Source organism: Sapajus apella, unplaced genomic scaffold, assembly GCF_009761245.1.
Source record: "Sapajus apella isolate SASKATOON/1434 unplaced genomic scaffold, GSC_monkey_1.0 scaffold48, whole genome shotgun sequence".
In the NCBI taxonomy this organism is placed as follows: domain Eukaryota; kingdom Metazoa; phylum Chordata; class Mammalia; order Primates; family Cebidae; genus Sapajus; species Sapajus apella.
The window spans coordinates 9,774,578-9,799,080 of NW_022436988.1; the positions used below are offsets into that span (position 1 = coordinate 9,774,578).

General features: G+C 45.5%; 1 protein-coding gene across 5 annotated transcripts in view; it reads left to right on the forward strand.

Moving 5' to 3' along the window:
- Positions 1-24,503, forward strand: part of SLC39A11 (solute carrier family 39 member 11) — a 448,139-nt gene that overhangs the window by 1,268 nt on the left and 422,368 nt on the right. For 4 of the 5 annotated variants that reach the window (XM_032241864.1, XM_032241868.1, XM_032241867.1 and 1 more), the window contains exons 2-3: positions 3,233-3,351; positions 7,200-7,238. In XM_032241864.1, the coding sequence (XP_032097755.1) occupies positions 3,244-3,351; positions 7,200-7,238 (147 nt within the window). In that variant the 5' untranslated portion in view covers positions 3,233-3,243. Of the gene's footprint in view, positions 1-1,893; positions 1,977-3,232; positions 3,352-7,199; positions 7,239-24,503 lie in introns of all 5 variants that reach the window. The other variant, XM_032241865.1, reaches the window with a different exon arrangement.

The following is a 24,503-nucleotide window of genomic DNA, read 5'->3' on the forward strand; positions in this document are numbered from 1 at the left end:
GCAATGGCGCGATCTCAGCTCACCGCAACCTCCGCCTCCTGGGTTCAGGCAATTCTCCTGCCTCAGCCTCCTGAGTAGCTGGGATTACAGGCACGCGCCACCATGCCCAGCTAATGTTTTTTGTATTTTTAGTAGAGACGGGGTTTCACCATGTTGACCAGGATGGTCTTGATCTCTTGACCTCGTGATCCACCCGCCTCGGCCTCCCAAAGTGCTGGGATTACAGGCTTGAGCCACCGCGCCCGGCCGAGAACTCATTTTCTAAGCTCTTGGTATTGTAGAAGTTTTACCAGTTTTATTAATTAATTAATTAATTTATTTATTTAGAGACAGAGCCTTGCTCTGTCGCCCAGGCTGGAGTGCAGTGGTGTGATCTTGGCTCACTGTAACCTCTGCCTTCCAGATTCAAGTGATTCTCCTGCCTCAGCCTCCTGAGAAGCTGGAATTACAGGTGCGAGCCAGCACGCCTGGCTAATTTTTGTGTTTTTAGTAGAGATGGGGTTTCACCATGTTGGCCAGGCTGGTCTTGAACTTATGACCTGAGGTGATCTGCCCGCTTCGGCCTCCCAAGGTGCTGGGATTACGGGCATGAGCCACTACGCCTGGCTGAAGTTTTACCAGTTTTAGTCCATTGCTTTCCATAGTTCAATGTGCATAAGAATCTCCCATGGAATTCCACAAAATGCAGACCCTGATTCAGAAAGTCTGGGGTAGGACCTGAGTTTCTGCCTTCCTAACTAGCTCCCACGCTGGACCAGTGCTGCTGGTTGTCTGACCACCCTTGGAGTAGCAAGGATTTAAAACAGCAAATGGAGAGGAACCTTCTCCAAAGGGCACTGGGCTTGCATTGCCCATGACAAATGCTTCTCCTGTTGGGATGGAAAAGATGGTGGCCTTGATCTTCTCTTTTTCTTACTCAGCAGAGTGCTCAGGTGTACCACCAGGAACACCCATGAGCTTCCTCCCTTCTGTTCGCCAGCCCACAAGATCCACGTTGACTTTGGCCCTGTTGGCAAATGTAAATTGTTTGCCCTCTTCCCTAGCTGTCAAAAGGCACATTCAAACACAGGAAAGAGGTGTTTTTGTTATGCCCTGTCTTGGACGATAAGTACGGAGAGGGTGTGCTGTGTGCTGTTCTTTGTAAATGCTGTTTGAAATTTTATCCACATCAGAATAGATGATTGGTGTAATGGTCCAGATGGCTTGGTTTAAAAACAAACACCAACCCCTCTTTGTAGGGTGGCTTAACAAGACAACAGATAAAAGGCGTAGTTTTTAAAAAATGATGTCTTTTCTTTAATTAGCACGGTCATAGTTTTCACAATTGGTGCAGTTTGTTTAGAGTATGCGGACTAGAGTGGAACCACAGATGCTATTTATCTCAGGGTTTCTGGCACAGGGGCTGAGCCAGGGCTCACCTGGGCTCACCTGGACCCATAACCCTTCCTAGGTTTGAGCCTGGGTGTGTTGCTGAGCCGCGTGGCATAAGGGCTTCGTCCACACTCTGCCATGGTTTCCTTCTAGGGTCAATCGAGGCGGCGTCTCCTGCTCTGGATCCGCAGGCCCAGGGCTGCTGGCTCCTCACAGAGACTGGGGCCTGGCAGAGCTGAGTCCAGTGTGGTTGTGTCCAGCCAGCCCTCTGGGTGCTGGCAGACCATCAGGGAGTTGAATGAGCCTTTGAGATGAGGCCCTGTGCCCAACGTTTGTGTAGCAGAACACAGGGCTTTTCAACAAATGGATTTCTCTGCCTTGTAACTTTCCATAGGGAGAGATCTGATTGTCATTTCAGATCCAGAATTTTAAGCATGTTAAAGTCTGGAGGAGGCTCTCTGGGCTGAAATGAGATGGAATTGTACTTCCGTTCCTTTCCTTGGTGGGCGGGGGTGTAACCAGCTTCAGCGGCAGGGTGCAGAGTTGACCAAGGGACATTCTCTTCATGGTTCCGTTTGCTTGTCCTTGCTGACTGTCCTGTGCAGGTAAGCTGGCTCTTTTCCATGCAGCACATATTTTTCAGGGCTCACAAAGCCCTATTTGACAGGGTGCCAAATGTGAAAACGCATCATTCCCATCCTTAAGCAACTAAGGCTGTAAAAGATGGGGGCAAAGCCACACTGAGAAAGCACGGAAGATGCACGCTGGGGCAGGGCTGGGGAAGGCCCGGAAAGCCTTGGTCATGAAGTTGGCATTAGGTGGGCTGAAGAGGATGCTCTGGGTTCTGACAGCTGGACATGTGCAAGGAAGGTATCCCAGGAGGGAACTGTATGAACAGAGACTTGGAGGCAGGATTGTCTGGGGCTTGTGGAAGGTGCCATAAATAATTGGGTTGAGCTGGAGTTGGGTGCTTATGCAGGCATGATGGAGGAATGGATTGGAGAGTTGGGGGTGGGGGTGGGGATCAAAGGTCGGTTGGTGGAATTTACCGTTTGGCAAGATGGGTGCGATGTTGCAGTTGTGATGGGGATTTAGATTGGAAGCGTGTTGACATCACCTGAGCTAGTCACCTGTCTTTGGAGAAGGCTGAACACAGATGGTGGGCAAGTGATGGTAGAAGGGGCAGATTGTGGCCGGGCGCGGTGGCTCATGCCTGTAATCCCAGCACTTTGGGAGGCCAAGGCGGGCGGATCATGGGGTCAGGAGATCAAGACCATCCTGGCTAACATGGTGAAGCCCCTTCCCTACTAAAAATACAAAAAATTAGCTAGGCATGGTGGTGGGCTCTGGTAGTCCCGGCTGCTTGGGAGGCTGAGGCAGGAGAATCACTTCAACCTGGGAGGCAGAGGTTGCAGTGAGCTGAGATTGCACCACTGCACTCCAGCCTGGGTGACAGAATAAGACTCTGCCTCAAAAAAAAAAAAAAAAAAGGAAGAGGCAGATTGTGTGGGGGAGGCTGCATCAGATCCTCCTAGGACCCCTTCCTCTGGGATAAACCACATTCTTTGTGCTTCTCTTCGAAACCACTTCTCAATGTTGCAGCCTCTTTTGTCAGTTCTGCTGGCATCTCCCCATGCCTTCTTTCAGAGTGAGACGATTTCTAATTCCTGGGAGACCAGGACAGAGAAGCCTGAGCTGTGTGCTGGGTGGCTGAGGGACACTGGGATGGTGTGACAGAAGGGTGCATACTGCCAACCCAGAGGGAGGCCAGCTCCCGCCGCACAGGCTGTTAGGACATGTCAGAACGTGCGCCTGTCACCAAAAGGGACCACTGGCAGCTGACCCTCTCGCTCTTGCACAGCTGTATCCAGCATGCTCCAAGGCCACAGCTCTGTGTTCCAGGCCCTGCTGGGGACCTTCTTCACCTGGGGGATGACAGCCGCTGGGGCAGCTCTCGTGTTCGTATTCTCGAGTGGACAGGTGAGTTGCCTTGCTTTGGTTCTGGATGTTGGTGGGGAGCCCTTTGGTAAAGTGACACCGTCCCACTCCGAGGAGCAGGTTTGCAGACTTTTGTGACGCCCCTAGGCAGTGCGTGCTGGGTTTGTTCGCTGTCTTCTTATTTTCTCGCCTTCTCCCTGCCAGGCCGGGAGAATAGATGTCTGCTTGTGTAGACACCATCATGCATGATCACCTCCCCTCCTGACCCTTGACAGCCTGACTTGAAGGGAACGGGAAGTGAGAAGCCCAGTTATTAATGCTTCGGTTGCCCGCTGCCCGATTTCTACCTGCATGTAATTTCTTTTTTCCATTCTTTTTTTTTTTTTTTTTGAGATGGAGTCTTGCTCTTGTTGCCCAGGCTAGAGTACAGTGGCATGCTCTCAGCTCTCTGCAACCTCTGCCTCCCGGGTTCCAGTGATTATCCTGCCTCAGCCTACCAAGTAGCTGGGATTACAGGCATGCGCCACCACGCCCAGCTAATTTTTGTATCTTTAGTAGAGATGGGATCTTACCATGTTGACCAGGCTGGTCTCGAACTCCTGACCTCAGGTGATCTGCCCACCTCGGCCTCCCAAAGTGCTGGGATTACAGGTGTGAGCCACCATGCCCGGCCTGCCATGTAATTTCTTTCAGGCCTGGAGCAAATGGTACTATGCATGACCGAAGAAGAACACTAGATTTCAGGTGAAACTGTCTTCCCTTATGGCCTTGAGTTAGGTGGGATGATTGAAAAGACCTTGGGAGAAGAAAGGACACCTGTTTCCTTTTTCTTTTAGTCCATTTCCGGGTTGTTCCGTTCCCTCTTGGGATGAATATAGATGGACTCAGCTCCCTGGCCCCCTGCAGACCCTCATTCCTCTCCCCTATGTCTTCCATGTGTCCCACTCACAAGCCCCAGTCTCCTCACTCACTGCCATGCCCCATAGCCCATGCGTGCCTATGTCCCCTACGTCTCTCCCTCCTCATAAAACCCCATCCTTACACCCCTTCTACACACTCTGCATACATTCCCACATTCTCACACCTGCACACATACCCAAATCCCCCTCCCCACACCTCACAACCCACACTCACCTCATATGCCTAAAATTGCCTACTTTTCTCCAACCCAGATCACCCTCAGTCCATAGCCGTGGAGCCATCAATGGGTATCTTGCTGAATGCACAATCCTTACATCATGCACCTCGGTAGCTGTGGACATTGTAGAGTGGCAAATGAATGAGTGATTTAAGATCGATTGCAGCATGTGGTGAGGTGGATCTGGAAGTGAAAACACCTCTAGGAAGCTCGCAAGTCAGGCAGTCTTGTGTTAGAGGCCAGTACAGCAGGGCTTGGTTCCAACAATAAAATCTCCACCTCCCTTGCTGCACTGCCTCCGGGAGCTGATGGATTGAAGACTGGAAATGAGAAAACACGCAATCCAGAAACACAGGTTATCTGGAACCTTGGTATATAAGATGCCAAGAGAAGCCAAGTTCATAGGGACAGATTGTAGAATGGTGATTGCCAGGGGATACAGGGGAGGGCAGAATATTGTCGAATGAGTACAGAGTTTCAGGTTTTTTTTTTTTTGTGACACAGTCTTGCCATGTTGCCCAGGCTGGAATTCAGTGGCATGATCTTAGCTCACTGCAACCTCCACCTCCTGGGTTCAAGTGATCCTCCCCACTCAGCCTCCCAAGTAGCTGCGACTACAGGTGTGCGCCACCATGCCCAGCTAATTTTTGTATTTTTAGTAGAGATGGGATTTTGCCATGTAGGCCAGGCTGGTTTTAAACTCCTAACCTCAAGTGATCTGCCTACCTTGGCCTCCCAGATTGCTGGGATTCCAGGCATGTGCCACCATGCCTAGCAGACTTTCAGTTTTGTAAGGTAAAAAGTTCTGTAGACCAGGTGGCTTCTTTCACTTGGAAGAATGTCCTTAGGGCTCATCTGTGTTGTAACATGTGCCAGAATTTCTTTCTTTCTTTCCTTTTTTTTTTTTTGAGACGGAGTTTCACTCTTGTTACCCAGGCTGGAGTGCAGTGGCATGATCTCGGCTCACCGCAACCTCCGCCTCCTGGGTTTAGGCAATTCTCCTGCCCCAACCTCCTGAGTAGCTGGATTACAGGCACGCACCACCATGCCCAGCTAATGTTTTGTATTTTTAGTAGAGATGGGGTTTCACCGTGTTGACCAGGATGGTCTCGATCTCTTGACCTTGTGATCCACCCGCCTCGGCCTCCCAAAGTGCTGGGATTACAGGCGTGAGCCACTGTGCCTGGCAGAATTTCTTTCATTTTTAAGGCTGAAGACTATTCCATTGTATGTACATACCCCATTTTGTTTATCCATTCATCTGTGGATGGATAGCAAAAAAAAAAGAGAAAACACCACCTTTTTATTGAAATATAAGATGTGTGTGGAAAAGCGCACATTTTATTAGGCTGGTGAATTTTTTTAGCTGTACAGCTTGATAATTTTCCACAAATGCTCATGAAGCTAGAGCCCCGATCAGGAAACAAAACAATACCAGCTCCTCACCTCACAGCCCCTTCCAATCCCACCACCCCCAACCTCCACAGCAAGGGTCATCTCCCTCCTAAGCTCTCCCAGCAGGGATATTTTCCCTGTTTCTGTGCTTTATTTAGATGGAGTCATCATATAGTATGTATGTATCTGGCTCATTTCACCCTATTTGTTTTCCCGCTTCTGGAATGTCCCTGTTTGTAAGATGTATATAACTATAGAGTGTATGTGTGTTCCCATTGCTATATGATATCTGCTGTATGAGTATATCCTCATTAACATATCCATTCTGCTGTTGGTGAGAATTTAGATAGTTTCCAGTTTTGGGCTCTTACAAATAGCACTGCTGAACATTTTTGTTCATGGGTTTATTGAATCCAGGCGCATTCCTGTTGGGACGCATAGTGTTCACCTCTCATTGGTGATGTCAAATAGTTTTCCAAACTGGTGGTGTCCATTTGCACCCCCATTGTGTGAGTTTTTTTTTTTTTTTTCTTTGAGACGGAGTTTTGCTTTTGTTGCCCAGGCTGGAATGCAATGGTGTGATCTCGGCTCACTGCAACATCTGCCTCCCAGGTTCAAGTGATTCTCCTGCCTCAGCCTCCCGAATAGTTGGAATTACAGGTGTGCGCCACCATGCCCAACTAATTTTTGTATTTTTAGTAGAGACAGAGTTTCACCACGTTGGCCAGGCTGGTCTCAGACTGCTGACCTCTGGTGATCTGCCCTCCTTGGCCTCCCAAATTGCTGGGATTATAGGCGTGAACCACTACACCTGGCCAAATTTTGTTTGTATTTTTAACAGATACGGGGGTTTGACCATGTTGGCCAGGCTAGTCTTGAACTCGTGACCTTAGGTAATCTGCCCTCCTAGGCCTCCCAAAGTTTACAGGCGTGAGCTACTGTGGGATTACGTGCGTCAGCCACTGTAATCCCACGGTGGCTCATTACAGGCGTGAACCAGCTTGTGTGAGGGTTCTATCGTTCTACCTGCTCCTCACCATCACTTGGTAATTTCCATCTTGTAGGCTGTCTACTTACTAAAGGTTTATAGTTGTAATTCACAGCGTGAGCTGAGTAAGAGACAACACAAGGGCCACGGCAAGCCAAACACTGCCTGCAAGAACACTTCCGATTGGCTATGGGGCGGATGGAAAACCGGACACTTTCCCCCTGGTTCTTGGCCCATTGTATAAATTCACTAGCTCACGAGCTCAGGGGTGGGCCAGTCTTCATCTGTGTGGCTCTTTTGGGCCTTATGGTTTCTTGTCCCAGGAAACATCATCTCTTGGAAACTGAAACATCTTGTTTTGATTTTCAGAGGCGGATCTTAGATGGAAGTCTTGGCTTTGCTGCAGGGGTAAGTAGCATGTAGTAGGAGAAATACAAATTGAGACGTACTGATTGTGACGTTTGTCTGCCAAGGGCTGTCTCCCGTCCCTCCCTTTGTGAACTAGATGCATCTCTGCGTTCCCCGGGTGCTAACGGCTCGCTCTTGATAGCTGACTCAGGATTAGGAAAATAAGATCATATTTAATAAGGGCCCAGCACAGGCCTAGCCTAAAACATAGTTGGCTCTAACTAAATACACTTTCTTTCCCCCTCTTCTCCCTTAAAAGACCTTTTACGGCCGGGCTCAGTGGCTCACACTTGTAATCCCAGCATTTTTGGAGACTGAGGTGGGCGGATCACGAGGTCAAGAGATTGACACCAGCCTGGTCAATGTGGTGAAACCCTGTCTCTCTACTAAAAATACAAAAATTAGCTGGGCGTGGTGGTGTGCACCTATAATTCCAGCTTCTTGGGAGGCTGAGGCAGGGGAATTGCTTGAACTTGGGAGGCAGAGGTTGCAGTGAGCTGAGATCACACCACTGCACTCCAGCCTGAGTGACAGAGCGAGGCTCCATCTAAAAAAAAAAAGACCTTTTATTATAGACTTTTTTTTTTTTTGAGACAGGGTTTTACTCTGTCACCCAGACTAGAGTACAATGGTACAATCGTGGCTCACTGCAGCCTCAACTTCTCTGGGCTCAGGTGATCCTGCCAACTCGACCTCCTGAGTAGCTGGGACTGCAGGAACACGCCATCATGCCTGGCTGATTTTTTGAGTTTTTGCAGAGATGGGGTTTTGCCATGTTATCCAGGCTGGTCTTGAACTCCTGCGCTCAAGCGATCTACCTGCTTAGGCCTCCAAAAGATGACAGGTGTGAGCCATGGAACCTGGTGTATTATAGACATTGTTAAACATGTAAAAATCATGGGTAGAAGCCTAGGATGCATCCCAGATACCCATCTCCCAACTTCAATCATGATTAACATTTTGCTAATCTCAATCCATCTGTCCTCTGCCAACCTTCTTGGGAGGTTAGAATATTTTGTAAAAGCAAATCCTAGACATGTACTTTCACCTGTAAATTCAATACACATCTCTAACTGAATGATTTTTTAAAAAACAAACATAATCACATGGCCATTATTATCCCTACCAAATTAACAAGAATTCCTTTTTATGATCTAACATCTAGTCCATATTCAGATTTCCTCCATCTTTTAAAGGTGTCATGTTATAATTGGGGTCCAAACAAGATTTCCACATTGCATTTGTTTTTTATATCTTTTAAGTCTCTTTAATTTTGTCACAGTTCACTTTTTTTTTTCATGCTAGTAATTTGTTGGAGAAACTGGGTCATTTGTCTCTAGAATGTTCTGCATTCTAAATTTGGCCGATTACTTCCTTGTGCTGTCTAACTTGTTCCTCAGTCCCCTGTATTTCCTGTAAGCTGGGAGTTAGACCTGGAGTCTTGATTAGTTCAGATTCCATTTTTCAGGCTTGAAGATGTCCTGGTGCTGTGTATTACAGATGTATCACTCATATCAATAGGTATCTAATATGTGGGTTTCTGTTTTAGTTGACCAGGGTTTGGCTTCTTTCCTCAGATTTTAGAGCCCTGCAATCTGGAAAAACTAGCCTGGGGGCGCAGCCTGCCAGAGGCCATCGGAGTCAGTAGCTATTAGACTGGGGCCACTGTCCCATCAAAAACACCGTCCTTTCTGAGCCATAAACAGGTGCACAGAGTGTGTTGAGAAAATTAGTTTCTAGGTCCTCAGCTTCATATGTTCTTTTCTCTATAACTGCTGTGCCTGAGAATGCCGGGGAAGCTAGTCTTCCTTTCCTGTCTGCCTTAGCACAGCTTCTTTTCCACGTTACATAAGAAAGGTGCTCTTGCCCTATGACCTTGTCTCTGGGTGGCATGGTCTTCAGGCAGACACGGAGGGCCCGTTGGAATGTTAGTGCTGGTGTGGAGAAAGGAGAGAGCTCTATCTCAATCACTAGGCACAATTTTTTTTTGTTTGTTTTTTGTTTTTGAGATGGAGCCTCACTTTGTCTCCCAGACTCGAGTGCAGTGGCACAGTCTTGGCTCACTGCAACCTCCGCCTCCCGAGTTCAAGCAGTTCTCCTGCTGCAGCCTCCTGAGTAACTGGGATTACCAGTGTGCGCCACCATGCCTGGCTAATTTTTTTTGTATTTTTAGTAGCGACGGGGTTTTGCCATGTTGACCAGGCTGATCTCAAACTTCTAACTTCAGATGATCCACCAGCCTCGGCCTCCCAAAGTGCCGGCATTACAGACGTGAGCCACCGTGCCCAGCCCACAATTCCTTTAGCAGTTCAGATGCTGTCCTGTCCTTTGAAGGTGGATCTGATCAAATTGTCATCAGAGAGGTCCTTGAAAGTAGTTTTCCATGATGGACTATCCTGGGATTTGGGGCCTGTAACTTGAAAAGCATACAAAGAACAGAATGGCAGTATTATAACATGGCATCTTTTTTCCCCCATCCTCTCATTTATATGAATACATTTTCTCTTTGCTTATGTTATGGAAAAAAGAAAAAAGAAAAACAATAAAATTGATGAACTCTGTCTTATTCTGGTAATGACTAATAACTATCCTCATATAGATGAATGAATTGAAAAAACAAGAATAAAGCCCCATTCACTAACATATACATTTCAAATAATATTTTGCTTTGTGATATTTAATGATTATAAAATTGTATATTATATATTCATTCTTATGAATCTCTTTCCTATCACTAATAGTTATTATCATTATTCAATCCAGGAAATTGTTACTTAAACATTTAGAGCCCCAGGCTCACAGGAAATTTAACAAAAGTAAATTAAAATGTATATAGATATTTATTTTTGCCTTTTTAAAAATTTTTAAATTTCAGTCGGTTTTGGGGGGAATAGGTGGTGTTTGGTTACAAGGATAAGTTCCGTAGTGGTAATTTCTGAGATTTTAGAGCACTCATCACCCAAGTAGTGTACACTGTACCCAATGTGTAGTCTTTTATTTCTCTCCCCGACCCTTACCTCCAGTCCCCAAAGTCCATTGGATCATTCTTATGCCTAGCTTAGCTCCTGCTTATGAGTGAAAACACATGATGTTTGATTTTCCATTCCTGAGTTACTTCACATAGAATAATGTTCTCCAATTCAATGCAGATTGCTGCAAATACCATTATTTCATTCTTTTTCATGGCTGAGTAGTAGTCTATGGGGTGTGTGTGTGTGTGTGTGTGTGTGTGTGTGTGTGTGTGTGTATATATATCACATTTTCTTTATTCACTCATTGATTGGTGGGCATTTGGGGTGGTTCCATATTTTTGCAGTTGTGAATTGTGCTGCTATAAATGGGTGTGCAAGTATCTGTTTCATATGACTTCTTTTCCTCTGGGTAGATGCCTGGTAGTGGGATTGCTGGATGCAATGGTAGATCTGCTTTTAGTTAAGGAACTTTCCCAGTGTTTTCCATAGTGGCTGTATTAGTTTACATTCGCACAAGCAGTGTAAAAATGTTTCCTTTCACCACATCCATGCCAACATCTATCATTTTTTGATCTTTTTATTATGGCCATTCTTGCAGGAGTAAGGTGGTATTATATTGTGGTTTTGATTTGCATTTCCCTGATCATTAGTGATGTTGAGTATTTTTTCACATGTTTGTTGGCTGCTTGTATATCTTTATTTGAGAATTGTCCATTCATATCCTTAGCCCATTTGTTGATCGGATTTTTTTTTTTTTTCTTGCTGATTTGTTTGAGTTCCTTGTAGATTCTGGATATTGGTTCTTTGTCAGATATATAAATTGCAAAGATTTGTCTCCCGCTCTGTGGGTTGTCTGTTTACTCTGCTGATTATTTCTTTTGCTGTGAAGAAGCTTATTGTTATTTATTATTATTATTTTCTGAGATGGAGCCTCAGTCCCTTGCCCAGGCTGGAGTGTGGTGGTGTGATCTTAGCTCACTGCAATCTCTGCCACCAGGGTTCAAGCAGTTCTCCTGCCTCACCCTCCCAAGTAGCTGGGATTGTAGGCACCCACCACCATGCCTTGGTAATTTTTGTATTTTCAGTAGAGACGGGATTTCACCATGTTGGCCAGGCTGGTCTCGAACTCCTGACCTCAAGTGATCTGCCTGCCTTGGCTTCCCAAAGCGCTGGGACCACAGGCGTGAGCCACTGTGCCTGGCCTGCAGAAGCTTTTTAGTTCATAAATCCTATCTATTTATCTTTATTTTTGTTGCATTTGCTTTTGGGATCTTAGTTATGAAATCTTTGCCTAAGTCAATGTCTAGAAGGGTTTTTCTGATGTTATCTTCTAGATTTTTTTTTTTTTCCTTAACCTTGATCCTAGGACTTTAATCTTCTAGAATTTTTATGGTTTCAGCTCTTACATTTAAGTCTTTGATTCATCTTGAGCCGATTTTTGTGTAAGGTGAGAGATGAGGATCTAGCTTCATTCTTCTATATGTGGCTTTCCAATTATCCCAGCACCATTTGTTGAATAGGATGTCTTTTCTCCACTTTGTGTTTTTGTTTGCTTTGCAGATGACCAGTTGGCTGTAAGTATTTGCCTTTATTTGTGGATTCTCTATTCTGTTCCATTGGAACAGAATATGTGCCTATTTTTATACCGGTACCATGCTGTTTTGGTGACTGTGGCCTTATAGCATAGTTTCAAGTCGGGTAGTGTGATGCCTCCAGACTTGTTCTGTTTGCTTAGTCTTGCTTTGGCTATGTGGGCTCTTTTTTGGTTCCATATGAATTTTAGGATTGTTTTTTCTAGTTCTGTGGAGAAATAAGGTGGTATTTTGATGGGAGCTGCATTGAATTCGTAGATTGCTTTTGGCAGTATAGTTATTTTTACAATATTGATTCTACCCATCCGTGAGCATGGGAGGTGTTTCCATGTGTTTGTGTCATCTGTGACTTCTTTCAGCAGTCCTTGTAGATGTCTTTCACCTCCTTATTAAAAAATAAATTCCTAAGTTTTTTTTTTTTTTTGCAGCTATCGTAAAAGGGTTGAGTTTTTGGTCTGATTCTCAGCCTGTTGCTGTTGTGTATAGCAGAACAGCTGATTTGTGTACATGAATTTTGTATCCTGAAACTTTGCTGAATTTATGTATCAGTTCTAGGAGCTTTTTGGATGAGTCTTCAGGGTTTTCTAGGTATACGATCATATCATTGGCAAATAGTGACGTTTGACTTCCCCTTTACCAGTTTGGATGCCTGTTCTTTCTTTCTCTTGTCTGATTGCAGTGGCTAGGACTTCTGGTACTATGTTGAATAGAAGTGGTGAAAGTAGAGATCCTTGTCTTGTTCCAGTTCTCAGGGAAATGCTTTCAACTTTTCCCCCATTCCGTATAATGTTGGTTGTGGGTTTGTCCTGGATGGCTTTTATTACCTTAAGGATGTCCCTTCTATGCTGATTTTTCTGAGGGTTTTAATCTAAAATGTATGCAGATATTTATATGGCAGGGAAGTGTGATAAAGAAATCAGTAATATGGCTGGGTGCAGTGGCTCATGCTTGTAATCCCAGCACTTTAAGAGGCCAAGGTGGGCGGATTACCTGAGGTCAGGAGTTTGAGACCAGCCTGACCGACATGGTGAAACCGTGATTTTACTGAAAATACAAAATGTAGCTGGGCGTATTGGCACATTCTTCTAATCCCAGCTGCTTGGGCAACTGAGGCAGGAGAGTTGCTTGAAGCTGGGAAGCAGAGATTGCAGTGAATAGAGATTGCACCCTTGCACTCCAGCCGGGGCAATAGAGTGAAACTCAACCTAAAAAAAAAAAAAAAAAAAAAAAAAAAAAAGAAATCAATAATAGATTTTCTAGTATAAAATATAAGTTGCTTTAGGATATATTCTGAAGTGAAATAGAATTGAAACACAAGTCAAGCAGAAAAAAGCAATGATGTAAATGTTTTGGCTTTTGAAAAAGAGTTTGCTTATGGTGCTTTTGTGTGAGTGTGTGTAGAATGTAACATGTAAACTGAAAAGTACATCAAACAAAGAAACATAGGTTTGTTTATGTATTCTGTTTTTAAGTGGCTAATGACGGGAATAAAATCTCTATGCTGTTTAGGTCCCACTGGATTCACTCAAAAGACTGATGAGATAGGCTTGCTGTGGTGGCTCACGCCTGTAATCCCAGCACTTTGGGAGGCCGAGGTGGGTGGATCACCTGAGGCAGGAGTTCAAGACCAGCCTGGCCAACATGGCGAAACCCCATCTCTACTAAAAAAAAATACAAAAATTAGCCAGGTGTGGTGGTGGGCATCTGTAATCCCAGCTACTTGGGACGCTGAGGCAGAAGAATCCCTTGAATCTGGGAGGTGAAGGTTGCAGTGAGCCAAGATTGCGCCATCGTACACCAGCCTGGGCTAGAGTTAGATTCTGTTTGAAAAACAAACAAACGACTGATGAAATAGTTTTATTTAAACAAATCTATCTACCTAGCTACCTTCCTGCTTCCCTGCTTGCCTGCCTACCTGTCTACCTACCTTGTCTGTCTGTCTATCTATCTATCTATCTATCGATCTATCTACCTGTGTGTCTCTGTCTGTCTATATCTGATCTGTCTGTCTGCATATTTATATGTCTGTAATGATATCTTCTGCAACTATTTAAACTGGAGACAAAAACATTTTAAATGTCAACTTACAAATGAGTGATGGGTCACTTAGTTATTCAAAAAAAATTTTTTTTTGAGATGGAGTCTTGCTCTGTCGCCCAGGCTGGAGTGCAGTGGGGCGATCTCAGCTCACTGCAACCTCTGCCTCCCGGGCTGAAGCGATTCTCCTGCCTCAGCCTCCCAAGTAGCTGGGATTACAGGTGCCCGCCACCATGCCTGGCTAATTTTTGTATTTTTAGTAGAGACGGGGTTTCACCATGTTAGCTAGGCTGATCTTGAACACCTGACCTCGTGATCTGCCTGCCTTGGCCTCCCAAAGTGCTGGGATTATAGGCGTGAGCCACTGCACCTGGCTGTTTTTCAAAATTCTTATGGGAGTACACAGAAACGTTTGAAGAACTCTGCTTTGTGCGGTCTTACGGCTTTTGATCAGGCATTTTGGCATTTTGTTCCAGGTTATTCTTTTAGATCAACAGCTATTTTAAGATTCACATAGTAAAATGTGAGTCAAAATTAAATTAAAATAAAACAAGAAAGAAAACAAACCAACAAAACCAGATAGAGTGTAAGAAGTTTTCAGGACATGAAGAATGAATTTGGGAGCATGAAGATGTGGACATTTAAGATGAAATCTCCTTAAAAAAAATCACAAGACCAGTGTGTTATCACAAATGAGGATCTAAGATAGTTGTACTTCTGACTTTGAAAGTAGTCAATAGAAAGAAAGACACTGTAAAGAAATTATTTACTTTTCTAAAATTGTCCTTGAGCCAGGTGTGGTGGCTCATGCCTGTAATCCCAGCACTTTGGGAGGCGGAGGCAGGCAAATCACTTGAGCTCAGGAGTTTGAGATCAGCCCGGACAACATGGAAAAACTCTGTCTCTACCAAAAAAAAACCCCAAAATTAGCCACGTATGGTGACATGTGCCTATAACCTCAGTCAGTTGAGAGGCTAAGGCTGGAGAATCCCTTGAGCCTTGGAGGTGGCGGCTGCAGTGAGCCAAGATCATGCCATTGCACTCCAGCCTGGACAACAGGAGCGAACAGGAGTGAAACCCCGTCTCCAAACAGTGACAACAAAACTTGTCCTTGGATATGAGCTGGTTGCACAGAGGAACTCCTGGTGTGTTGCCAGATGCATAGGAAAATGTGAGAACATCACGTGGGAGACGGTTGGGACTGAAACCCAGGGAATTTTAACAACTCAAAGTGGATTCTCATACATGTTTCCCTGAGCTAGAGAAAGGCAGTATAGCTCAGGTAGCCTGGGCAGTCACAGTGGCTTCTGCTTATCATGGAATAAATTATATTGAATAAGGCCAACTCGTTGGCCGGGGCAGTGGCTCTTTAACCAAGGGCAATGTTATTCTCCAGGTAACATTTAGCACGTTTGCTTGTGACATTGGTATCTAGTGGGTAGAGGCCAGGGACATCACTTAACATCCTGTGATGCACAGGACATGATGCATCGCAACCACAAAGGGCTCTCCAGTCCTAAGTGCCAGTTGTGCCAAGGCTGAGGAACCCAGGTCTAGAGAATTTGTTGTATCATCTCTAGCCAGAGAGTTGAATGTGGAAAAATTAAAGAAGAAACTTCCCTTGGCTCTTCCCCTTACTTCTCATAGGTTGCTACTGTCAATCTGAGTGTGTCACCTTGGAGAAATTGTATTATGCACACGTAGCGTTGGGTCAGTGAAACGTGCAGTAATGCATGGTACCCTAAAGGCTTTGCCCCCTCAACCCAGTTCTGAGATGCTTTGAATAAATACCTTGAAAAAGACAAAAGTGGCTACAAGACAGTTGACCGGGGTCCCATTGTACCTTGCAGGGATGTCTGCACAACACTGTAACATGTTGTTACAGTTGTCTGTATCCATTTACGTATGTGTTGTGTGTACATTGCCATACATCTGTAATCTAATGCCGCAGTGATGTAGTTATACAATATATAATAGGCGTTTCTGTAAGAGAGATTCCTGGGACAAAGGACATGTGTATTTTAAATATGCTTAGCAATATATTTCACAGGTGGTTTTTTCTCATTAGCAGGGGCCTGGAAGTGTTAATCATTTCTTCTTAGTGTCTCATCTTGGCATTTCTTTGCCTGTTTTTCTCCTGACTCTTTAAATTACTCTCCAAGCCTCTAGTAATCATCGTCTTTCTCTCATCAGTACCTGTGTCTCGCCTTGATTTGTTTGCCTGAAGCAGGAACTTAATAGGGAGAATGGTTGCCATTAAAAGTCATTATTCCCTCTTAGAATCCCAGAGTAATACAACTTCAAGGCTGGAAAAGATTTTAGGTGATTTGAATACCTAATATTTATTGAGCCCTTACTGTGTGTGGTGTTCTGCCAAGCACTCTACCTAGATGGTCTAATTTAAATTTATAACTCTTTGAGGGATATACCAGGAACTATTATTCCTTCCCACTACTGTACAAGAACAGTGAGTTTAAATCAGTTGTTCAGTATCACATGGTGAGCGGATCCAGGCTTTTTTTTTTTTTTGTTTTTGAGACCGAGTCTGTCTCTGTCTCTCAAGCTGGAATGCAGTGGTGCGATCTCAGCTCACTGCAACCTCCATCTCCTGGGTTCAAGCGATTCTCCTGCCTCAGTCTCCCTAGTAGCTGGGATTATAGGCACCCGCCACCACGCCCAGCTAATTTTTGTATTTTTAGTAGAGACGGGGTTTCGCCGTGTTGCCCAGGCTGGTCTCGAACTCCTGACCTCAGGTGCTCCACCCATCTCAGCCTCCCAAAGTGCTGGGATTACAGGCATGAGCCACTGAGCCCGGCCTCAAATCTAGGATTTGAACCTATAGTCTGACTGTAGAGTTTCCACACATATATCACAGTGCTTCCCAGCTGATGTCTGGTTCATCTGCCTTTGTTTACAGACAAGAAACAAGTCCAGGGAGAATGAATGACTTATTTAGAATGAAAAATTGCTAGTTAATGGCAGAGCTAGGATGAGACCCAGATGAGAAGTCAGGGGCTGCGAGTATTTGGCAGAGTGACCCTGGGCAAGCTCCTTGGTCTTCCAGGACCTCAGTTGACTCTGCTGAGAATTGAGGACTTTGGACTGGATGGTTCATTAGGAGCTTTTTTCTGCATATTTAAAGGGATGAGTTATAGCACAGGTGAGCAAACATCTTTGAAGTGTTTCAGTTAGATTTTAGTTCACCTACTTAGGGATATGACTATGTGGTAAAATTAAGCTTGGAGTTAAATATCCTTTTCATGTGAGTGAGAAGGCAGTCATTGTCCCAAAAGACATCGGGATGAATTTGGAGTAACTGAAACATCGGGGATCACCACTTGATTTTTATTTATTTATTTATTTTTACCGTTTGATTTTATTTGCTGTGGATCTGCTGTGTCTCTTTGGCAAGGCTTGAACCAACTAGGAATCTCTACATCAGCACACATTCTCTAAAGGAAGAAGCACTTACGTAGAATCAATAGGACCATGAAGTTACAGAAGAGAAAGACAGTGTACCCATCAAAAAACTTACTTCTAGGCATGAAAAGGCAATTTAATATCTATTGTTTTATCCTATAGGGAGCTGGTTTCTTATGAAAGGCATGATTTTATTAAGGAGGTTTTGGCCAAGCCTGCTTTTGTGCAGCAAGTGGTGAATAATGGTTTCTTCCAAATAACTGGCTCACTGTTGGAAGTTAATGATGTTCTTCACTGATGGTCTTTGAGTCTAGAGGAATGATGGTGACCAGCTGTTCTCCATTTCCAAAGAGAGCTGAGTGGAAAGAAATGGACTTAAATTGTAGCATAAAGTCAGGAATACTTCAGCAGGGCCCCTGGAAAGGTTTATTGTCGAGTAAATATGTTTGAGGGGCAGTCCAGGGGAGGGAGCGGCCATTGAATTGGGTCTTTTGAAATCCTAGCTTTTACACTATCAATGCTATAGATCCTGGATTGAGAAGTTAATAATTGCTGCTACCTTTTTTTTTTTTCCTTCCATCTTACTGCCCGAGAGGTAGGGAAGCCTGATATGTTTTCCTAGAGATTTTTCATGAAATTGGAATGTGAGGTATCTGGGACCACACGGAAATGGGCTGGGCCACAGCCAAAGCAACATAAGACGAGGTGCAGGGAGTGGGTTCGTGGGCTCTGGGGAGGCTCCTGCAACAGTCATTGCTGTCTGTGACTCTGAGCTGTGGCTTTGCTCTTCCCGAGGCTGGGAGAAATGAAAAACCCTGAGATGACCTCCCTGGGACGGTGACCTCCCAGGGATGAGGGAGAGAGCTAGGGGATGCATGGACCAAGAGCAGATCCATCCTCAGCATCACACAGGCCTGACTTCCTAGGCCTGACTTCGGACATTTTGGGACAGTTGTCCAGTTTGCTCCTCTCTTAAATTTGCTTTTTAAAGATTTAGGCAGTTGAGCCCCAGGGCCTCTTAGGTTCTCTTCTTTGCAGGTTTGCTTGCTCCGCACTGGTATGCAGTAACCAGGGAGGTGAGTTTTGTCTATTTTAGGGCTACGGCTGCACTCAACAAAGAAGTGAGACAGTGTGACAGGGCTGGTTTGGTAGGACCTTGAGCTACCTGCCCCAGACACCTCATTTGACAAGCCCGGTTTGGCCTGGTGCCTGAAGAGGATGTGGGGAAGGGTCCCTCTCTAACCATTATTCACAGCGGGTCCATGGCACAGATGCTGTGGGCACCCGCCCCCTTCTGACATGCTGCTGCCTGCTTAGCAATGCTACAAGATAGTGGCACCCCACACTCTCATAATCGGGGTATTGGGACCCTTACAGTTTATGTGATGAGAAGTTGGCATTTTATTTTTGAGATGGAGTTTCATGCCGTCACCCAGCCTGGAGTGCAGTGGCACAACCTCGGCTCACTGCAACCTCCGCCTCCTGGATTATTGTGTCCCAGCCTCCTGAGTGGCTGGGATTACAGGCATGCACCACCATGCCCAGCTAATTTTTGCATTTTTAGTAGAGATGGAGTTTCATTCACCATGTTGGCCAGGCTGGTCTTGAACTCCTGACCTCAGGTGATGAGTCCACCTCAGCCTCCTAAACTGCTGGGGTTACAGTTGTGAGCCACTGCGCCCAGCCAGCATTTTATTTTTAAAGATCTCACGTCGTCAGTTTCCAATGAGAAAACTGCTGTGCATTGGCAAAAGTGAACGTTTTCAAACCATGTGCGGCGTGAGCAGGAGACCCTGAACCTATTTTGGGAGACAAGCCTGACTGTCTAGTCAGCCCCTAAATGCTAGTGGTTTTTGTGGGTTTGAGACTCCCTGACTCCCGACTCCACTGGGAGGAAGATGACGTCTTGCTTCAAGAAGAGGGGGTGGCACAAAGTGAGGAAGGAAGAAAGAAGAAATGGGAGGCAAAACTCTCAGGAAGGAGACAGATGATGATGATGATGTTTGTATTTTTTCTTTTCAGTTTCATGCTTGAGATTTCCAATGTCATTATCCACAGTATGGGGGAGGAAGTAATATACGTTACCTTCTCTGTGCAGTGATGGGAAGTAACAGCTGTGGTGATCCCATGGAAATCATGGGGTCCTGATGCATGAACCCACATGTATGCTGTCGCCCTGTTGAGCATCTGGGGTGATGTGGCCCTGAGGCCTGCCCAGAGCCCTGCAAGCAGTCCCTGTCTGTCCCCATCCCCTTCTCCCTTCCTCCCCGAGTTCATACTCTGACTGCATGAGTGAGTGGCTGGCACTGCCTGCCCTCCTACCCTTCTGCCTTTCCCTGCAGGCCTGGGCCTCTGTATTGATAGGGCCACAGTGTTCTCCCTGGGAAGATCTTCCTCTTTGGGGACATCCTTCCCTGTTCCTATGAAGGAGATGGTGGGAGCATATGTGAGTGATTGGCAGAAGGTTGATAAGGGCCTAGAGATCCAGTTTAAATAGTCAGGGGGAAGTGCTCTGAAGCTGCAGCGACTCTTGTTAGTTTCTCTGTAGGAACAGGTGGATGTTTAATGGATACTCCTTTAGGGCAGTTGGCTCAGTCTTTATGTTTTCATTCATTCGTTTATTCAGCATTTATTGAGAACCTGCTCTATTCCAGTCATTGCCAAGTGCCAGGGGTTTGAAGAAGGGATGGGAAATGACCTCTGTCTGTAAAGAAGTTGTGTCCTAGTGGAGAGGTGGGCAAAATATGTGGGTGCCTTACATTTGGCCTGCTGCCTGTTTTTGTAAATAGAGATTTATTGGAACACAACCATGCCTATTTGCCGACATAGTGTGTGTGATTGCTTTTCACTACAATGGCAGAGGTGAATAGCTGCAACAGGGCTATGTGGCCTCAAAGCCCAAAATATTTACTATCTGGCCCTTTAGAGAAGTTTGCTGGCCCCTGATGCAGTGTTTATGACACGGTTTTCTGAGGTCTGGTGGCAGTGAACTGCATGAGCAAGAGCCATTGGGACCGCTGTGCTGGAGGAATACTCTTTGGAATGTCTGGTGTCTCCAACTGGGTGACTTCCATGGGGTCACCACAGCAGCACTTTGTGGTGGAGCCTCCCAAACAGGGCCTGTTCTTCCTTTAGGAGCTCAGTGCTGCAGCTCTTCCTTTGCTCAGCCTTTGCCTTTGAAGAATCTTCAGGAGCTGGCTTTGCGAGTGAAGCATGATGAATTACCTGGGCCCTTTTGCTCCCTTCTCCTTGTCACATGGGAAACAGCGTTTCAAGACAGACGGCCAAGCCAAAATTTTGTGTGCAATTCGAGATTGTGAAGGAAAGCTAGCTCAAGCTACACTCAAATTTGCAACGGTCACCAGCACCTGTAATCTAGCAGAGCGAGCTAGCTTGGTCTCGTGTCCTTGATGGTTCATGTCCAAGGAGTTCTCTGGCTTTGGGGAAGTTCTCTTCATTCTTTTGCAGTGGTTCTCCACCCTGGCTGTGCATTAGAATCATCTAGAGAGCTTTAAAAAACCCCAGTGCCCTGAATATACCCTGGATTAGCTACCTCAGAACCTCTGAGGTTGGGGGTGGAGGGACCCTAGGATAAGGCACCAGTAATTTTTAGAGCTCTCCAGGTGTATTGGTTCATTTTCATACTGCTGATAAAGATACACCTGAGACTGGGCAATTTACAAAAGAGGTTTAGTGGACTCACAGTTCCACCTGGCAGGGGAGGCCTCACAATCATGGCAGAAGGCGAAAGCCACATCTCACATGGCGGCAGACAAGACAAGAGAGCTTGTGCAGGGAAACCATCAGATCCTTTATAAAACCATCAGATCTCGTAAGACTGATTCACTATCACAAGAATAGCATGGGAAAGGCCCGCCTCCATGATTTAATTACCTCTCACCAGGTCCCTGCCACAATATGTGGGAATTGTGGAAGCTAGAATTCAAGATGAGTTTTGGGTGGGGACACGGCCAAACTATATCACCAGGTGATTGTGATGTGCAGCCAGAGCTGGGAACCTCTGTTCTAATTGAGATCATGGTTTAATGAAGGATGAGCTGGCATTTGGAAAAAGCAGGCTCCCTTCAAAGGCTCCATGTAGCTTTAAGGCTAAGAATTCAAATGAGTCAGTGCTTAGGTTTGGGGTCATGGTCAGAAGGGCTCTGGGCATAAAGGATGGGGGTCCTGGAGTTTGGATGAGGGAAGCCTAGGAAGAGGCTGCCACCTCTGGGGTCTAGCTGCAGCCCTGTCTATGGAAGGCTCATAGTTGACATTAGTTGTGCTTCTCAAGACTGGTGGATGTTGATAGCAGCCTGGGTTGGGGGTAGCTGTCATACTTCCGGGTTCATTTTCCAGTTGGTCATGCGATACTGGTCAGCCTCCAACTGGGAACTCAGGACTGTCCTCTGGGTCTGGCTCCTCAGCTCTCTTAAAAAAAACGGTGAGGAACAGACTCTCTAGATAACTAGAGAGTCTATTTCTCTAGTCTCTTTACTGCTTAGAAAGTTGGAGCCTGGTCTATGGCCATACCACCCTGAACACGCCGGATCTCGTCTGATCTCGGAAGGAAGTTTGAGCTTGAGTTTGAATTCTCTCCTAATGCACAGCGCCTGTTGGATCACATACTGTGTCTGAAAATCTCAGGACTGGCAGAGATTTGGGGGAGTCATCTCAGGCAGCCCTCTCCCATCAGATGGGACAATACTTCACTGAATCCAGACAGATGGTAGGAGTATAGATTGTTCCCAAAGACATTTGTGAAGCAAGACTTTTTACTTTTTTTTTTTTTTGTAATCTAATTGAGTGTTTAGCTAGCTTGTTAGAACCTTATCTGATCTAAATGTCTTCTGCTGCAATTTAAATAATAAGGAGTAGCTGACATCATTTTTCTTAGGCATCTTAGTACCAATCACATGAAAAAGCACTTATTGAGTGTCAGTTCTTTGGAAAGCTACCCTGAGTGCAAAGGATCAAAGTTAATATTGGTTAAGTTTTGTCCTTTAGCCCTTATGTATCAAGACCAAATCCATACACAAGATTACTCACACAAGTGCTTTGTGGAAAGGCTGCTGTTGGATTGCATATTATTGCTTTTTAGCAGTGGCTTGCTCATTAAACGGGATAAGAGCCAGTCTTCATTGTCAAGGGCCTGTGTAATTTTAGAGTTGGCCCAAACGTGTTGTGTTTGCAGTATAACCATTTGTTTCTTTCTTTGGCGAACAGCTGCTCAGAATGTGGGAATGGGGAGAGGATTGTCTTCAGGCCAAGCCCTCAACCATTTAGTGAGCACTTACTATGTGTAAGGCGTTGTGGAAGAGCATGCAGAGAAGTGAGATACAATCCCTCCCTGCAAGGGGCTCAAGGTCAACTGGGAAGAGTAGTCACATTGACCTGTCCTTATGAGGCAGGCCAGCATGTGGTTGTTAAGAAGGTAATGAACAAAAGGTGCTGGAAACCCAGTGACAGGAAAGTTACTTCTAGTTGGGGAATTAGGACTTCTTTATAGATGAGCTTAGGTTGGGGGGATAGGTTGAGGTTTGACAAGGATGGGACAGGAGGGGAGGGGAGGAGGGGGCAGGGGAAGGAAATGGGTTTTAGGCAGAGGGAACAGAAAACTGGAAGCATAAGAGTGTAGAATCCAGGGCTGGTGGCAGTATAGTTATTTGTTTGGTTGGGAGGTGATGCTAGAGAGGTAGGCTGGAGCCTATACGTGATCTAAGGTGTATTTCCTTAGAAAGGATTTGTGCTCTGTATTCTAGATTGATGGGGAGTTCCTGGAGAGGTTTTTGAGAAGGAGACAGGATCAGAGCTGTGCTTTCATGAAATACATTCTGCTGGCAGCAGTTAGCCTGGCCGTGGGTGTGCACAGGGGGAGTCCTGCAGTTGGGAAACAGGATGGAGGTTCTTGCATTTAGGTGAAAGGCAATAATGAGGCTTTGACTTTGGACAGAGGCATAGGACATAGGAAGTGAGAGAGACAGTCCTGCTGGAGAACCTAGAGGACTTGGCAGTCCTTTGATTGTGAAAGTCGTCAAACAAAGCGGTTCAAGCTTGCAACAGGAACTGTGTCTGGGACCAACTCACCTGGGGGCTGTTAAAGAGTTTGGCATCACCGTCTGCCTTAGGGACTGAGGGGGACTCTACCAGAAATGAGGAGGCAGGGGTTCTCTTAGGCTTATGTCAGGTCTGTCTCATTTGAGTGAGTTTGTTCTTTGGAATCTGCATATGTTGGGGTGGTCTCCATGGCAACCAGACACCTACAGCTGGTTGTACTGGTGGTGATCTTTCCTGCGTCTCTGGTGTTGGTGAACCATACCTCTGAGGATTAGATTTGACTGAGAGTAACTGAGACCTGAAAAACAGTGACTAAAACAAGAAAGGCCCCTCTTCTGTAGAAGAAATATAGCGACCATGGCTGGGAAAATAGGTCCATGGAGTCAGCAGGGATCTAGGCTCCTTTTTTGCTCACCACTTTGCCGAAGAGGGCAGCCTTTGTCTTTCTGGCCCAAAGTAGTTGCTAGAGCTCAAGTCATCACATCTGCCTTCCATGCTGCAAAATGGCAGGAGGGAGGTAGAGTCCCTGAAAGTCCTGCACAGCAGGTCCACTTACATTTCATTGGCCAGAACTTATTCATGTGACCTAATCTAGTGGCAAGGCATGCTGGGACACACTTTTTTTTTTTTTTAAAGCTATACAGCAATTCGCCCAGCTCAGTGTTGAAATTCTATCACTGAAAGAGAAGGCAAAACGGAAACTGGAGCAGGCAATCAGCACTCTTAGCCATACAACCTAGTGCAGAGAGAACTTTTAGCCCTGATACTGTTATTGATTTACCTTTTCAGTATATGTTTTATGTGTTGCTTTTAAAATGAGTTATTTCTTTCCTTAGTTTCATTTGAAAGGAAGAAGTAATACATGAACTTGGTAAGAAATTCAAGTAGTACAAAGGGTATACAATAAAAATAAGTCCCTTAGGCTGGGCGCGATGGCTCATGCCTGTAATTCCAGCACTTTTGGATGCTAAGGTGTGTGGATCACGAGGTCAGGAGTTCAAGACTAGCCTGCCAACATGGGGAAACTCCCTCTCTACTAAAAATATAAAAATTAGCTGGGCATGGTGATGCATGCCTGTAATCCGAGCTACTTGGGAGGCTGAAGCAGGAGAATTGCTTGAACCAGGACCTGGGTGGCAGAGGTTGCAGTGAGCTGAGATTGTGCCATTGTTACTCCATCCTGGGCTACA